Genomic DNA, 18398 nt, shown 5'->3' on the forward strand with positions numbered 1-18398 from the left:
CCTACAGACTACAATTCTTCCTTTAGTATGCAAACAAATAGACAAAAGTGTAGTCCAGGATATGCTGAACAACTTTGCCGAAGGATGTATAGTGTTAGAATGTATCTAAGCCAAGTTATAGCTGTTCAAAGTTCGATACATCGATTTAAATGCCAAAAATCATTTTTATTGCCAACACTGCCGGTGTACCAATGGTATTTCATATAACATTCCAAAATCACATTATATATTTTAGTTTTAACACATTGGTATGGTTGGATGAATTATTCAAAAGCCTTAGCTCAATTTCATGAGCGTAGGTAGTTGAGCAATAGGGCGTAGTGAGGGGGAATGGTGGGGGGGGACTTTAATATGTAGAAATTGGAACTGAAATGTTGTCGAGTTGGAATGTTCAGATGAATTATTTCAAAACAATTACTCAATGTCCTACGCATAATAGTAACGATGAAATAAAACATACTGTATCCCTTTGCCTTGACTTTTATCAATAGAAGTTACGTTACAGACTGAATCAACTGATGTCGAGTTGATATGTCAGAGAATTGCATTGATTATATTTCAGTTTAAGGTTCAAGTTACCTTTTTTAAGCATGTGTTAGAATTGAACGCTTGGTAGTGTGCGTAGAAAAATTTGTGTTCAGCTTTGCCACCGGATTATCCATTTAAACCTTTTTAAAACTCTAAAAGAAGAATATCAGTCGATTTATTAGATCATCACGATTCAATTCATGCAAAATACCTGCTGGAAAAACCATCGGCTTAGCTAAATGGTGCTTTTGAAAAAGTGGCTGTGGTTTTTTCATTGCGCAGTTGTGTTGCGTACCCCAGCTCGGTGTGGTAGTGTGATAAAAAATCACAGCCACTTTTTCAAAAGCACCATCCAGCTAAGCCGATGGTTTTTCCAGCAGGTATTTTGCATGAATTGAATCGTGATGATCTAATTAATCGACTGATATTCTTCTTTTAGAGTTTTGAAAAGGTTTAAATGGATAATCTGGTGGCAAAGCTGAACACAATTTTTCTTACGCATACTACCAAGCCTTGAGGTAACTTGAGCCTTAATAGGCACTATGATTTGATGGGATGCTCATTTCGATACTGTTCGATCACCTGAAGCAAAAATTGTAGGGATCTGGTGGATTTCATGTTGAAATCCAGAAATTAGCTTCACGCTTCGTGATCGAACAGCATAGAAATGAGCATCCCATCAAATCATAGTGCCTATTAAACTGAAATATAATCAATGCAATTCTCTGACATATCAACTCGACATCAGTTGATTCAGTCTGTAACGTAACTTCTATTGATAAAAGTCAAGGCAAAGGGATACAGTATGTTTTATGTCATCGTTACTATTATGTGTAGGACATTGTGTAATTGATTTGAAATAATTCATCTGAACATTCCAACTCGACAACATTTCATTTCGAATTTCTATATATTAAAGTCCCCCCCATCCCCCCTCACCCCTCACTAAGCCCTATTGCTAAACTACCTACGCTCATGAAATTGAGCTAAGGCTTTTGAATATTTCATACAAACATACCAATGTGTTAAAACTAAAACATATAATGTTATTTTGGAATGCTATATGAAATACCATTGGTACACCGGCAGTGTTGGCAATAAAAATAATTTTTGGCATTTAATTCGATGTATCGAACTTTGAACAGCTATAACTTGGCTTAGAGACATTCTAATACTATACATCCTTCGGCAAAGTTGTTCAGCATATCCTGGACTACACTTCTATCTATTTGTTTGCATACTTAAGGAAGAATTGTAGTCTGTAGAATTAAAAATGCAAAAATGTAGTTTTTCCCATACAAATCTCCATACAAATTTCAAACACAATGCGCTACGCCGGGTCAACACCAATCGACCCCAAATTTTGCACAGTTGTTTGGAACCCCAAAAGGAACCAAAAAAGTGCTGTGCTGAAAAAACGATCATTTTGCCCCACCCTAATATAGCATAGTGCTTTCGCATAGGCCTGCTAAGCCAAGCCAAGTTTCGGCTACACTGTGTCTTACCGACATAAACATAACTTCTGCTCGGACGGGACATCACGTTTGACCAGTCGTTCGATTGAAACACAAGGTGTGTTTTAGTTTTAGGTATTTAGCGTCAAGTCGGCGCTAATCTATTCCGACAAAAATTTAGTGTCGGTTTCAGATGAGACGAAGTCGAAACACCCCCAATGACTAAGTAACTTCAATAGGAATGCTTTTTGCTATCGGATTGGAAAAATGGCTAATTTCTTTTGATTCAAATTTTTCTCTTTCGCTGCTTGAACTCTTATCTGGAAAGTCGTGTTCTTACGCGAATATTCTCAGAGCCCATTCCCCCAAGAGCACCAAGTCTATGAGCTCCGTGTACTGTAAGATGTATTGTCAATAGCTTCCTTTACTATGGATTTAGTAATGATTTTTTATTGCAATGTCTAGTTCTTCGTCAGGACATAAATTGCGTTCTTTAAAACGTAACATCTCGTCCATTGGTTCATCCGCCGTGATCATGATAACATGTGACCAAAGAAAAGGTGTGTGTTTTTTCCAGTTTGGTGCGCTTTCGTTCACTAAAATTTTTGTACCGATTGTACACGTCCTTCAGTTCTTGCTGATGATCTGGATATTCGTTTAAAATGTCAATTACTTAGATATATTTTGAATCTCTAAAATGGAATGAAGGATAAAATTAGTATATTGTGATGCTTGCACACGAAACATTACTATTTAACGACATGAACTGCCCCTCGTTCCGGAAATATATCTGTCAGTTGCTTCATCATTTTAGTACACTGTTCTATTTCTGTATCTTTGCTTGTCTTATGCTCAAAGTTTGTCGGTAGGTCTGTTACATTTCCGATCTTGATCTGATATCCAAATTTTAATCTCCTTGCCTAACCGTTTTTAATGGTGCATCCAGATTTGCATTTTTGTTACTTCTCCTTTCATTAAATGTGTTCAGTAAGAAATTTACAAATTCATCGTCGCAAAGAATGCACATTTTCGTTTGGTAATTTTCGCATGTGACATACTTCTTTAGTCGTATTTTAATGGTCTGGCGGAATTCCCGGAGAAATGTGTGAAGCTTTTCGTTCATCGCAAACATTAAATTTGTAGTAATATCTAAGGCAATGCTATTGGAGTAAACAAATCTCTTCGCGTTCGAGTATCGTTTCAATTTACAGAATGTGTACTTATCATCCATTGTTGCCCAATCTCCTTGTAGTGGGCCTATTTCCAAGCCTAGCTTATAATCTACATAATCGCTTATCAGATTGGGCACGTTTTGGGGTAAACAATTCGAGCTGTCCACATCTAGCATTCGTTCCACGCAACTGTACTTTATCGCTGCGGAGAATTGAAGTGCAGATGGTGTTTCACTGCAGTCGCATCATCATCGTACTTTGGTAAATTCGTTCTCTAACGCATCTTGATATACTTTATTCACACTCAAAGAGGAAAACGAGTGTTCAGTGTGAAGAATTTCTTACAAAACGAGCACTGACTATGTTATTTTGACATCCTTTCAAACATGAAGTTTTTCTTTGGGTTGAATATAGTAAGTGATTCGCTACTGTAACCGCTGGAAAGTGTTTGGTTATTCAGCTAAAATTCATGTTTCTTTTCGGTTCCATGCTTCCGTTTTTGCTGTAACTTACCGTCGCTGGATCAAACGATGTGCTTGGAACAAAAAAAATCCTTCCAAAATATCGATAGTAATCTCGAGAAATTTCCAATGATTAGTGTTATTTCCGATGGCAGCACGAAGTGGCTATAGTTTACAAATAAAAATCTATTGAATATATTTATATTTACAGATAAAACATACTTGCATTCCCGGCATCATATCTTGGGGTGCATCATATGGAGTACGCAAGGTATATTAGTAATGCTTGAGAAAGTATACGTCTCCATACTTGGTTTGCAATGCTGCAGCGACATAGACATGTTGACCTCGGTTTCATCTTTCTCCAGGAAGACTGTCTCTGTACCCACGGGTATGGCGTCCAGCTTGTGGCTACGAGTAAATAATAATAAATGACGAATGATGAAATAAAATATATTTAATACCCGAATCGGCTTTGCTTCCACGTCGGCCCGATTGCTTGCACACATCGTTGAGCCCTGAAAACTAAGAAAAAAACTAATTTAGTCTTGTGATGTGAATTTTTACAATAAGTAATCATTTTCGTCTTTGGGGAAACGGGAGCAATGTAATTTCGATTATTCCTGTGCTCCAATTACATCCTTTCACACACAATGTTCTCATTTCAAAACAAGGTGCCGCAAACTTGACATAAGATACTGAAAATATGACAAGCACACTTTGATCACTGCTAAATTGTCAACCTTCGGGTCGGGTTAAATGGATTAGATACTGAACTGGTACATGCAAAGTCCCTGCCCATTCTATCTTGAGTTTGTCTTTGTTGTTACTGAAAACAATATTTTCTATGATGCATCGGCATCCGAACGTTACTACGCCTTAATAGGCCCATTTAGTTTTCCCAATGATTTAGATTGTTCTAGATCGGTCATTATCAAAACCACCAATAAACTCAAAAAAATCTTCAAACTGTCCAATACATGAAGGTATATGGAAAAATGTATTTTAAAGTAAATTGTGTAGTCGAGAAAATGATCAGGAATACAGAGTTTATCCAAATCTGATTACTAAATTTATTATTATTTTTATCATTATGATTGAGATACCGAGAATTAACACATATCTTCATTCCTTCTGAACATTAAATAACACTGAAACAATCTATTCAAAGTGGTCCATTCTTATAGGCCATTGTTTCTGCCGACTCGATTCCCATCTAGAGACGATATAAACACGAGCAATATACGTTTGCTATTTAGCAAGCGGGTGCTAGTTGGTGGCAAATTCCCTCCAGAGCCCCCGACACGCGCCATTGTTTCGCAGTTTCGAAAAATATCGACTTATGGATACGCTTGTAGAGATATTAATTAATTAGATCAAAACCGTGACATAACCGTTGATGCGTGGATTAAGTACCGCACGCCGTTACGTATGTGTGTGTGTGAGTGTATGTGTGTGCGTATGTGGCAATCATGCTGTGAAACTTAAGCTTTCTGCCAACTGAACGCTGTGATCTGTGCCTGTGTGTGAATGGAAATTAGCGATTCCTTCGATGGTTGAGGGCGGGGATTGGTCGTTAGGGAAGATGAAATGATAAATTTATACATCTGATCTGTTATTGACGTGATGATTTATATTACGTACACGAATCGGAGCACGGTTTGAAATTAACTTACAACGTTTGTGTCTAGTAATTAGTCGATTGGATGAATTTGTTTATGTGTGATTTTACAATTTATTCCAAACGATCAACGAAAGCATTATTCTGACCGAAACTTTGAATTTTATCTTTTCATTTCAGATTACAGAGGATGTTGCCAGGAAGAAGACGGAATATCAGAAGCATTTGGAGTATTACAAATTGCTGCGGGGCCGGTTTGAGGAGATTATCAAGTGTAAGTACAATGATTGATCACCAAGTTTTCGGCTTACTATGATGGACTTGATAGCAATTTTTAAAATTGAACAAATGATACTCATGTCGATTTTTCATGCGGTCCAAGTGACCCAGTTTCGAACCTAAATGCTGTCAAAACGTTTGTTTGAAACCAGTTTCACCATTTAATAAAACGTCGTGTTGGGTTTGAACCAGAACGGATTCGCTCACACTCGCTACTGTTTAGCGTGAATTCAATTTATTTAATAGTTTTCAAGAAAAAACGATATCAGACTCTTCATAACTACCATCGATTTTTTATTAACCGCCCGCATTTGCTTTTGTTCAACCTTTTTAACTTCGATGACTATCATTTATTTCCCAACATAGGAGCAGAAATTTGCTAAAAATTGAAAGTCATATTATTTATTCATTTTTTCCAGCGGGTAGATCCGGTCGAAAACTCGACGACGTAATTGACAAGTATCAGAAGGCCTGCCGTAAGCTGCATCTGGCCCACAACGAGTACGTCCTGCTACTGAGTGAAGCCGCCGAAGTGGAGAAGGACATCCGAACAATACTGCTGCCCGGACTGTTGGAGCACCAGCAGTCCCAGCAGGAGGGGTTCATCCTGACATGGTGAGTGTTCGGGAATGTAGAGCGGGTAACTGGAACTCTTGTAGGGTTGTTAGCTTGTCAACTAAATCCAATAAACGAGTAGTTTTCTTTACAAGATTCAGTAGACTTTGGAAGCACTTATCTTCAATCATCAATCACAAGAACGCACAAATATAATACTATCTCCGAGAACAACGAAACGTGAAAAGTGTTTTTGGCGAGAATTGTAGACAAGACGGAAAAAGGTAGTCGTCTGGATGATATTTTTTTTTCTAGCCTACTACCTATCGAACACTTCCACTGAACAACAAGTGGGGTAACGGGTTGTTCAATAAGCAGTCAGAACTGACAAGCATTGCCAAAATCATATTTTTTCGGTTAAATCTCAGTCACATCAGCAATTTGTGGGATGAAGTAATGAATCAGGGCTAACAGAAACGAGGCCTGCTACTCCGCGAATTGACAGTTTTCGGTAACGTCGTTGAGATAAACAAACGGATTTCTCGAAAGTTGTTAATTGACAAAATGTGAGCTCTTATGGTGGAAAAAATGTGCAACGGATTTTTAACGTAAATTACGCCATAATTATACACAAGATCGTCATAGAACGGACATAGAATTGCAAAAATGACCGCACTAATCATGGGTGGCTTATACAGTGAAATCTTTTTGTACAATATAGTTCACTGCACATCTGGCTATGGCCTGTCCTTGGTTATGACCCTGTTGACTTCGTACCACTCCAAGACAACATTTGAATAGTGGCATGAATCTAGATCCGGCCAGAAGATCGTGTTGCTTGTTGTTGTGACTTCGTGTTGCTTCGACAGAGGAAGCAGACGTTTCTGTAGACACTCCTTGAGGAAGATCTCCCCGCTTATGACTTACTTTCGGTAGTCACGAACGGCGCGCTCCGTTTGCCACATGAGCAGATCGCTTGCCAAATCATGTTTTTTTGGCAAACTCTGAAACATTAAATTTGTGCTGGGCAGTGAGAAACAATAGCCCCAGAAGTCTTGGCATAAGTCTCATCATCCATGATGAGACAATGAGGCTTCGTACAGTTCCCGGGACCGCGACCTACCCACCGCATTTTGCCGTTCGTCACGATTTGGAGTTTTCTGTACTTTGTACGTATGCAGTCCCTCCCGATCCTTGGCTCTCTGAACGAAAGACTTGAACAGATTTGAACTTTTTGGCCACATCCCTTACCGAGGCATTGTGATTGCGCTTATACGCGTTCACTACACGCTTGTGATCCTGATCACTAATAGAACATCCATTCTGACCACATTGCTCTTTCCGTTCGATACTCAGAGTTTGGTAGTTACGTTTAATCACACGACTCACCGTTGAATTCACGATTCCGACTTGTTTTGCGATTTCAATCAAGGCTTTTTCGATTATGTCCAGAGAATCGTTCGATGAATGTCCGTCGTACATTAGAATCGCTGAACGATGCTTGCCAATAGCAGTCAAAAGGCTTTGCTGGAAGTAATTAGAAAGCTTCACTGTTCATCAAACTGTTTTCAGTGACAGCATATGTCACACCAACGAGCTCTTCATTTCCGTTAGCCATCCAACTGTCCAGATATTTTTACATCTGAATGTGATGAGAAGGGGAAGCTTGTGTCTCGATGCACTCCCACCCACAAGTACAATAAAATTTTCCCTTCCAGGGCCGACAGTTACTCTATACGCAATTTTTCTCTTTTCGCACTACTTTGATGCGACTAAGATCCAAGAAAAAATTCGTTTCGTCAATATTATAGATTCTATCTGGTGCGACGTTGTAGATAACATCTCGTAACAGCTCAAAATAGTGTGAGACAACGAACGGATCGTTTTCTGGCAACTTCAACGGACTGTGGCTTCTTTTGAGATAGGCCGTGTTGACGTTTAATATTTAGGAAATAATCGTCATCTGGGATGTTATCTTTGAACGGGGTCTTTATAGTTTATCTTTAAATACTGCCCTGTAGCGAAAATTACCTTCTTTTGGTTCAGGCCATATCCCCACTTGTCCATCATCTTGATGTTAGATGCTATAGTGGATTCCACCTCGAAAAGAATAGCAGTAGAACTTCCTCTTGATCTTAACGCCACTCAAACCATACACATACCGAAATAAAGTACGTTTTGGAATTCCGTAGAAACGTGACAACTCCGCCAACGCCATTTTATGGTCCCGTACGGCAGCTGCTGCAACCTCTAAGGCTTGCTTTGAATACGCGGAGGCAGTCTTCCTGGTGTACTTCCGGATCGTGATAAATACTAGAACAAAATATTTAACGAGGAGTCCTTATCTACTTCATTTTAACTTACCCCTTTGTATGTGTTTCTGTTTGCCCCAAGGAGTGAAAAAGTAAAGGGTAAGCTCAAATTTTTATTACTTGAAGTAAACACGGTTTCTTATAATCGCCAAAATCATGATACATTGGATGACTACGTGACGTACGAAAAATAACTTTTTATTTGAAACGAACTTTTTGTGAACTGATTGAAATAGTTCGAAAAAGATGAAAAGTAAACAAAAAAGCAAAGCGCGTTTAGGTGTGTCTATCCATCGGGTATGACAGTCAAATGGTGCGTTTAGGAGTACTCTGCTGACAAAAATGATCATGGCCTTTACTCATTTCCAAGTTCATATTCCCATTTCAACATACCCCGCATTTCAGCTTGTCCTGGTGTACCTTACATGTAAGACAATATTATCCACAAAGGATGGCCGCAGCACTTGGGGAACAATTGTGACAGGAAACTTAAGAATCTGTTCACTAAGAGATGTGCATTGGTAAATTTCATCCACCGATGACGAAAATGTGTTTGAGTCTTCATTCGTACATCAAATACCTACTTCCTAAATCAATCTGCCAGTGAAATCCGCTGACGAGTAGCATCAGCACGTCCTTTTCTCGTACAGTAGATGTCTCGTTTAATTCCCACTTTTGACACCATAAACACTCGCAAGTAGTTACACGAGTTTTCCGTCCTCACTTTTGATGAACTTCAGACTCTGAAAATTATTTTTTTTTTTGAGTAATTTTCCGTGCCGCACGTGCTAAATACATTCAAATGTAACTTACATTTAACTTTCGAAAAAGGCTGACGGGAGCGAAAAAAAAAAATTGTCTGCATCGTCTAAGGTTGCTACGATCGTTTTTTGACATTAAAAATGTCTTACTCCACTATCTGGGGCTAGGTGTCATTCTAAAATCTAAACTATCTCCCATGTAAAGAAACTATGTAAGGTTTGCACGCTTATAACTCCGATATTACTAGATGGATTTTAATCATTCATACACCAACCGATTCAGAAACACCTAACTTAAATATTGGTAATAATTTAATATCTCCCCAATAAAAGTAGACTTTTGGAAATTGGTAAAATTAAAAAGTTCACGAAAAACGGGAAAATTACCATTCGTGAGGCAGATTTCTCAGACACAGCCGTCAAAAAAGGGCAGCTTAGTGACTCAATGAAAGACGAAAAGTCATAAATAGAAGCGACGCATGTCCGTTTAAATCAGTTGTTGCTCTTGTCTCATACGAACAACATCGTCTCCGGGCGATGCAATAAGCGCTATCGATTTTCGGCAACGTTGGCATTTGCACACACTCGCACCTATGTGACTAAACCATATACGGTTAGTTTATAAATAGAGGTGACGCGTACCCGTTTGAATCAGTTTTTGTTCTTATGTCGAACGGGTAAGATCATGGCTGCAGCGCGTGGGCACTACAATAAGCGGTAGACGCTATGCATTTTCGGCAGCGGTGGCCGTGTGCGGATTTTTCGGGTACCAGCACGGTGTCAGAGAATGATTTGCAAAGTGGGTGGGCGGGGTGGTTTGGATTTAATTCAATACGGTGTGTGCTGCTTAAGAGTGTTGCGTTTGAAAAAAATATATTTATTTTTATGCATGCGTGTGCGTTGTAACTTGTTAATCCATGTTTACGGCGCTTTGTAGCTGCGTAGGGTAAAGAGCCAATTGGTTTTCATGTTTCATATTTCGGTTATATGTTTTTTATCAGTAAGGCATCTGACAACGTGCTTCTGTAGTTATTGCACTGTTCAGCAGCGTAGTATTTTATATAGGGGAGTACACTCAGGTTTTATTACGCGGTATTTTTTACGCGAATTTTGAAATATCCGCGGTTTTCATTTACGCGTTTTTTGAAATTTAGGCGGTTTTCATTTGCACGGCCTGTATCCCCTGCGTAAAAAAACCTGAGTGTAATTGCATCGGAAACAATCACATTCCCAGCAGAACTTTTTGTTCTCTAATTTCAAACACTTTTGTTTCGTACTGTACACAACGGAAAATTTTAAAACAGAACTTACCGTCCCAGCAGCAGTTTAGGCGGGTGTTCTTTTTCGATTCAAATTCAAGCCATGTCTTAATCGTTACTGGACTTAAAATTGTTTTCCCAGTTTATCCAGTCAGAGTATCTGTCCTGCCCTATGTAGTTAAAACACAGTTCTAATTGCGTTTTAAAGTATACAACAAATAGAACGGTTAGGTATACTAATTTAAATTTTAAAATATATCTGTTTGAAATTATGCAACAAACCGCTGTACTGAAGATATAATTATGTCAGTCCTATTACCACATAAAACACCTATATAACGTAAAACGCTGCAGAATTGGTTTAATAATACAATGTTTACACTACAGAGTTATAACACGTTTTAATAATTAGCAACAAGAGAAAATGTCACCAAGATAGCATAAAACCCGTTTTAACTGGTAGTGCGAACGTTGCATAACAATGTAATACTTAACCTTAAGATTGTTTACTTAAGTTCATTAATACATTATTGAAAATTTAAATGGAAAATGAAATTTCATATTTCATGAAGAATCTGTATATTTCCGTTGCTGGGCGTGGGCTTCCTCGTCACGGTTCTAAATATGGAACTTTTCTTTTAAATATATTTTCTGGACAGACCAGCCTATTTTTACTAGATGGATTAGCCAAATAATGCCAATCACCTAGTGAGATACTTGATTAATTAATAGATTACCGTTAAAAGACCTTCAATAAATTATGTTTTAATGGGGAGGGTATATAGCAAATTGTAACATAAAAAACCTGTTTTAATCCACCTAGAGGTGCAATTGTGCCTTTCTCATTTCTCCAAACTATGATTTAATAGCTGGTTCGTACAATATAACATTATGGAAATGTCTTTCATTCTTATTACACTTGGTAAGTATATATAAGAGCACCTTTTTGCATTCATCGCGGTATCGGTTTGAATCGGAGTTTTCTATGTGATCGCACTCCACAACCCGTAACTCCGGAGCCGGAAGTCGGATGGAGATGGAATTTAATATCAGTTTCCAGGGAAGCAACACCTCTCATTTGAGACTAAGTTGATCAAATCGGTCTAGCCATTTTCGAGAAACCAATATAACCGTTATTCTGAATTTGGATGCTTCTGGATCCGTCGATGATGGCCAGTGTGGCCAAAGAGACTTTGCATGACTGTTGGTGACCTAGATCTACAAATTCAACAGTTGTGTACATTTTGGAAAAAAATTCACCTTCTTACATTCATCGCAGAATTCGTTAGAATCGGAATTTGCTGCGTGATCGTACGTATCACCCTGTAATTCAGGAACCAGAACTCGGATCCACTCAAAATTCAACAGCAGCTGATGGACCTTTCTTATAAAATCAAGTTTGTCAAAATCGGTTCAGAAAATTCCGAGAAACCGATGTGGACAAATTTAACAAATTTTGTTTTGTGACCATACTCTTCAACTCGTAATCCGGAACAAGATGTCGGTTGAAAATGAAATTCAATAGCAAACTATGGGAATATTATACCATTCATTTGAATCTTAGTTTGTAAAAATCGGTTTATCCATCTCCGTGAAACCGATGTGGACATTTTGTTAACAAATCCGCACATACACACACATACATACATACATACACACATACACACATACATACATACATACATACATACACACATAGATACATACATACACACAGATATTTTGCGATCTTGGCGAACTGAGTCGAATGTTATATGAGACTCGGGCCTCGGTTAGAAAGTCGGTTTTTGGAGCAATTGCATAACCTTTCTTTATGAGAAAGGCAAAAGAATAATATTTAATTAGCTTAATCAGCATGAGTTCAATATTATCTTCATGTGATTATATTTTGAAATGTTGGTGGAATGGGTTTGAAAGTGGAGGGAATGGGGGGTTAGTAGAGTAGGAGTGGAGGATGCGTCAGAAACCCTTCATCTTATTTCGGTATACGGGGTGGATGAAGGAAATGCGGGCGTGAGGGTCGTCCAAGGGGAGGGGAGTGATGAAGGAAGGTGGTGTAAGGGCAAAGCGGGGGGGGGGGGCGACGACGCAATACTCAACTGCATATTTTGCCTTCCATTTGAGACTTGGTTTGAGAAAATCGGTTCAGTCATCACCGAAGAACCGATGTGGCTTTAATTGTGGAGTATGCCCGGAATTTCGGACTTCCGGAATCGTCGATAGTGGACAATATATTCAAAGAATGTTTGATTGGCAATCAGTGATCTAGATCTGCGATTAGAAGTAATTTGGTGACCATTCCAATAGATTTTTAGCCTCTGAGGTATTACGATTGTACCGATTTATATGGGAAATTCCAGTGTATCCTTACTAACACCACTGTAACTCCGGAAGCAAGAGTCAGAACCGAATGGAATTCAGCAGCAGCCAATGGTATTACTGTATCTTTCATTTGAAATCAAGTTTGTAAAAATCGGTAGAGAATTCGTTGGGGAATGGGTCTGATATTAGCTTAGGAACTTGGCGGGTTCCCCGGGGGCGTCATGAACCGTCATAGGTGGCCAATGTGGTCAAAGCTGCTTTGATTGATCATTAGTGATTCAGACCCGCAAACTAGAGTAATGTTAAATCAATTTTAATATGTTTTATATCATTTGAACATCATGGTGGTACCAGTTTATATGGGAATTTGCTGTGTGACCGCACTCTTCAACCCGTAACTCCGGAACCGGAAGTCGGATCAACTAAAAATTCAATAGCAGCTTATGGGAGCGTTATACCTTTCAGATGAAACTAAGTTTGCGAAAATCGATTCAGCCATCTCTGAGAAAATTGTGTGAGTTTAAATGACACACACACATACACACATACATACACACACACATACATACACACACACAGACATTTGCCGATCTCGACGAACTGAATCGAATGGTGTATGACACCCGTCCCTCCGGGCCTCGGTTAAAAAGTCGATTTTTACAGTGATTGCATAGCCTTTCTTTATATGAGAAAGGCAAAACAGGCGAGTGAGCAAGAACTTGAGTCGATATGTGTGATAGATAAAATACATTTGCACGCTCTTGAAAAAAGCTACATTTTTAATGTCACCGTGGTCGTGTCCTGTACACAACCCTTTAATTTTCTTTAGACCGTCAAAGAACGAACATAGCACAAAAATCGTCGTAGAACCCTTCCCAAACGTAAATGCATAATTTTATTAAAATATTACATAGGTACATAGCCGTATCCTCTTTGGTCGGTCCCTTCTTCCCGAATTTTCCTCACTACGTCATAGTTATTCCGCTTTCAAAACGTGTAAATTGGAGGAAATTAAATTTCCAAATCTAGCTGCTGCCTGAAACATTGATTTGCATTACTCAGCACAAAACAAAAGTTAGTACAACTTACCTGTACAACGCCCAGCCTTTAGAAAAATATAATCCACCGAACCCCGATTAGAAGCAAAGAGCAAACCAAAAATTAAAAGCCTCCACATTTTGACTAGTCACATCCGGCTACGCGGGGTCTGCTTCCTGAAAGTGGGAAAACACAGCGTAATTATTTATACCCAATCCATACGTTATTTTATACGTTGATCTCTTTCAGGCGCAACCTGCTGCAGGAAATATCCAAACTGGGCGATAACACGTCGGACAAGTTTGTCGAGATCCAGACGCGAATAGAGTCCAACATCAGTGGCATCACACCGGCCGAGGAGTATCGGGAATTTACGGAGAAGCACAAAACCACACCCACCGCACCGGTGCTGTTCCACTTCGACGAATCGCTGGTCGAGGACAGCCTAGGGAAGTTGCAGGCCAACACCCTGACGGTGGACAACCTAACGGTGGATTGGCTCAAGGCACGTCAGACTGAGCTGGAAGCTTCGATTAAGGACCTACAGGAAGTGCAGGGTAAGCTGTGCCAGGAGAATGGTGTTAATGGAACTACTGCCAATGGGAATGGCAATGGTAGTGGAAGCGGCTCCAGTCCGTCAACACCGATACTGAATGGGTCCAATGGGACCAGTTGTAAGGATAGTAGTAATAAGTAAGTTTCTTCTGGTTAATTTTTTGCCGTTTGGTAATTCGGATTTCCTCCCGATCTATATAGGAACTCCAAGGAACTGATTGCGATACGCTGCCAGGAACGACAGATGCAGAAACAGGTCGAAATGATCCGCGCTGCACTAAACGATGTGGGCTGCGAGGAATTGCCTTCCGGTTGTGATGACATTTCATCGATGGAGCATCTCATCGAAAATAAGAAATCGGTCAGCCAGGATCTATCGGTGAGTAGCTTTGATATTTTCACGATCTAGATTTGGGTAGCGGATTTGTTAATTCACCGATTCCACGCTTCCTCCAATTTTGGTACTTGGGTAACACCTGGTGATGGTTTCATACGTATCTTTCTATTTCCTTTTCTTCCCGAATCGTATAATTTTACATTGTAACAAAAAAGGAGGACTTGCACAACGCCTCCACGGTGCCGTTCTTCTCCTCCAAGGGGGCGGCCAGTGGAGTTATGTCTCTAATTCGGGATCAGTTTCGACGTAAGTCGGGTCCTGCGGCGGCGGTATCACTGCTAGCGATAAAAGACAACACCGTTACTCCGGTAGCAACACCTCGCAGTGGACACCGACTACGTAACGGCAGCGGTCCTAGTCAGGCTTCGTCCACGGTAAATGGCAGCGATGAGAGTGATCCCTATCCTTCCCCGAGTGATGAGAATATGTATTTTGAGCCTGTTGAACCCTCGTCGACTGTCGACGGCGAAAATGTTGCTACTAACCAACCAGATCCGGAGAACCGTGTGTCCACTAACACCTATGTCGATATGGAAGCTAACCTGTTGCAGGCTGAGTTTGAGTGTGCTTCTACTACCAACACTAGTAACATTAACGACGGGGGGCTTAGATTTGACGATAACTTTACTAATCATCACAGACATGGGTTGAGCTGTGAGGATGCCATTGGAAACTACCGACGATTGAAGGGCAGTGAGGAAAGCGAGGTGATGCTGTTGAACTCTTTCAACTCGCCAGAAGATCCGTCCACTTCGGATGAACTGTACGGTAACGATATAAACGATTCGAAAAATAATCTGCTGCAGGAAGATACCTACGAAGAACTGAGAGTAGCGCTGAAATCCTCGATTGACGCTCATTTGGATAGTATCGATGAGCTGAATTCCAAGCTGGATCAGAAGCTTTTTCAGAAGAATGTCGAACAGAATGATTACATCAATGTACTGTCCAGTCCAGATGAGACACAATCCGTCCCAAATGTTAAGATTGAGAAAGGTCCAGAGAAGGCCAGTTTCCGTGACAAGATAAGACGGAAGATCAAAAGTAAAAGTGCCGGTTCCGAAACAGACAGAGAACCAAAGTTGGACGAAATTGATGAGCAGGGAAGCAGTTTTGCAGACCGATTACGTAGCAAAGTATCCAATCTCAAGAAAAATGAAAACGATCAATTTAAACTGATGAAAAATGAGTCCGTTTCCTCGGAAACCATAGAGGAAAAAAAGAAGAAAAAGAAAAAGAAGCGTCCAAAACATCGTAATCAGCAGACATTCTCCGAAGATGAGTTGCTTGGCGAGGATATCGACGAGTCCAAACTAACCGAACCCACCAGTTTAGTTAGTGCAGCGGAGGATGATGCTTCCAAAATGCCCTCCTTCTCCAGCACGGTTTTGTCAACCTTCCGGGAGATAATACATTCCACCAACAAAGTAAAGGATTCCTCTCTAAACATGGCACTGCGCCAGCATCACAATCAAGCTGCCGGGAAAGAGGAAAAAATTGATCTAATTAACGAGAAGGACACGAATCGACTAACGACCATTAAATTCATCTTCTCCGACCAAAACCGGCAGGATTCTGGATCAGCGCCCGCCACACCGGAGCATCTCCGTGCTGCTCAGGAACTAATCGAGAACGAATCTCATTATTCTCTACCCGCCAACAATGGCAAAAGCTTCGAACGGTCAGCTGAGGACAGCACAGATTGCAGCACCAAAGGCGCCGTCGAACAACACGCGACGACAACGAAGCTTTCCTCGCTGTTCAAGCACAATCTGAAAAATCGGTTCACCAGATTGCACCAAAAAATACCGAAACTGCTGGTGGTAGCATCCTCGACCAGCACCAGCGGTGGCAGCAACAGCCCACAGGTGGCGGTAGGTAAGGATCCACAGCTTTGTCGAGCCTGCTCCCGCCACTTTCAGCGGCTACATCCCAGCAAGACGGTGCTCGACTTTACCAAAGAGTTCCCCAACGGGGCACGATTTTGTCGCAACCATGGCGGTACCGGTGGGGTCGATTTAGAGGAAGACGATGAGGATTGGTGTGTATCCGAGATGTTGAATCTTGATTATGAGGAAATTGATGTTATTACTATTAAGATCCGCAACGTTACTGATACTGATACTACTACTACTGCTAGTGATGATATTAATGTTGGCGATGGTGTGAGTATTGATTTTTTGGTGTTTTTCCCTCTGGATAGTTTTAGCGGCATGCTTGATTGCTGCAGGAGCAGGCCACTATCAGTTGTTCACGCATGCTTGGATGGTTTTCGGTTTGCATGCATTGGGAATTGGTTGGCTTGTTTGCACGGTGGAAACGCATGGTAGAATGTAGCTGGTTTTACAATATAACTGGTCACAGTTGATGTACATACTCTAGATAGCGTGCAGGGTTCAGCCACGTGGTGTTACAATTGAACCGACTACGTTACACGATTGTTTTTCCTGACTTGATTATAATATTCTTAATAGAAAAGTGTTCAGTTAATGGGTTCAAGAACCATCAGAATGTAATCAAAATCAAGTTTTTGTAGGGTAATTAAACCAATGTTGACTATACTGAAGAGAACGACTAAATTACAGGCTTGTGTCTACATTTAATCAGCCTGCATTCTGCATTACGATGGATCATAATTTCGAACAAATGTGGTTCGATCATAGCAAGTTCCCGTTTGGTTTTGCTGTCGTAATTAGAAATGCAAATCACTTTCGTTCCAAAAAGCGATCCGTCGTAATGTAGAACAAGGCTGAATATCAACAAATTCATACTTAAATATTTTAATCATGATCTAGAAAATTTTGTCATGTCCGTCAACACCGTCATTGTAGTACTAAAGGAATAACAGGTTGTGGGAATTTCATGTTTGATCACACTCTTCAGTTCATACCTCCGGAACCAGAGCTCCGATCCAACAATAAAATACGACAGTAGTCAATAAGGAGACTATACCTTCCGTTTGAGACTAGGTTTGGAAAAATGGGGTCAGTCGTCGCGGAGAAAGAGATGAGCATTTAATTCAGGGACTTTGTCACTTCCTCGAAGCATCCGGTTCCGTTGTAAATGACCAAAGTGGTTAAAAGAGGCCTAATAGGGTGTCAGTCAACCAGAATCATAAATACCACTTGTTCGGATTCCTTCCAAAGAAACTTTTTGTATCTGGCCTTTGTACAACAACAGCAGCAGCAGATCAAAACTGCAATAGTGTATTTAAGACGCTTCAAATTTTAAATTAATTCACAATCCAAAACTTACGATTAGTTCCTTCTCGATTCCTCCTGCAGATAGCTTTTATCTCTTTTCCTAATTCACGTCCAACTATTTTCCTTCCTCCAACTATCTCCTCTCACAACTTTCAAAATTTCCTTTTGCTGTCTAGAAAGCTGATCCGAAATCGAAAATTGTATTCTACATATTTTAATCAAATTTAACTAAATTACCTTCTTCATCGTGCTTGCCCAATCCGAAAATCTAACGGTATTGAAATATGAATCTAACGGTATTTATATGATGACAATTGCAATTATTTTTTGGCTCGTTCGACGGCACGTTGACGTTTCTAACGTCATTCTTTTATTTCGTTCGACGACAGTGGTGCCAGAGGTGTTATCCCGAACACCACATATTTAGAAAATATTTTTATAATTTTTACGTGATTTAGATGGAATGGTGAATTCGATGTGT

At 40.1% G+C, this 18398-nt stretch overlaps 1 protein-coding gene and 1 long non-coding RNA gene across 4 annotated transcripts in view; one reads left to right on the plus strand and one right to left on the minus strand.

Annotated features, from left to right (window-relative positions):
• LOC131676714 (tyrosine-protein kinase Fer) overlaps window positions 1-18398 on the plus strand; it is a 71758-nt gene that overhangs the window by 42861 nt on the left and 10499 nt on the right. The window contains exons 3-7 of one of the 3 annotated variants that reach the window (XM_058955979.1): window positions 5417-5510; window positions 5935-6130; window positions 14012-14455; window positions 14519-14696; window positions 14870-16879. In XM_058955979.1, the coding sequence (XP_058811962.1) occupies window positions 5417-5510; window positions 5935-6130; window positions 14012-14455; window positions 14519-14696; window positions 14870-16879 (2922 nt within the window). The remainder of the gene's footprint in view (window positions 1-5416; window positions 5511-5934; window positions 6131-14011; window positions 14456-14518; window positions 14697-14869; window positions 16880-18398) is intronic. The other 2 variants (XM_058955980.1, XM_058955981.1) reach the window with 2 other exon arrangements.
• Window positions 17451-18259, minus strand: LOC131676720 (uncharacterized). The gene is made up of 3 exons (XR_009303231.1): window positions 18155-18259; window positions 17970-18097; window positions 17451-17910 (listed from the first exon to the last, which is right to left on the minus strand). It is a non-coding gene; the product is annotated as an uncharacterized LOC131676720 (long non-coding RNA).

Source organism: Topomyia yanbarensis, chromosome 1, assembly GCF_030247195.1.
Source record: "Topomyia yanbarensis strain Yona2022 chromosome 1, ASM3024719v1, whole genome shotgun sequence".
NCBI lineage: Eukaryota > Metazoa > Arthropoda > Insecta > Diptera > Culicidae > Topomyia > Topomyia yanbarensis.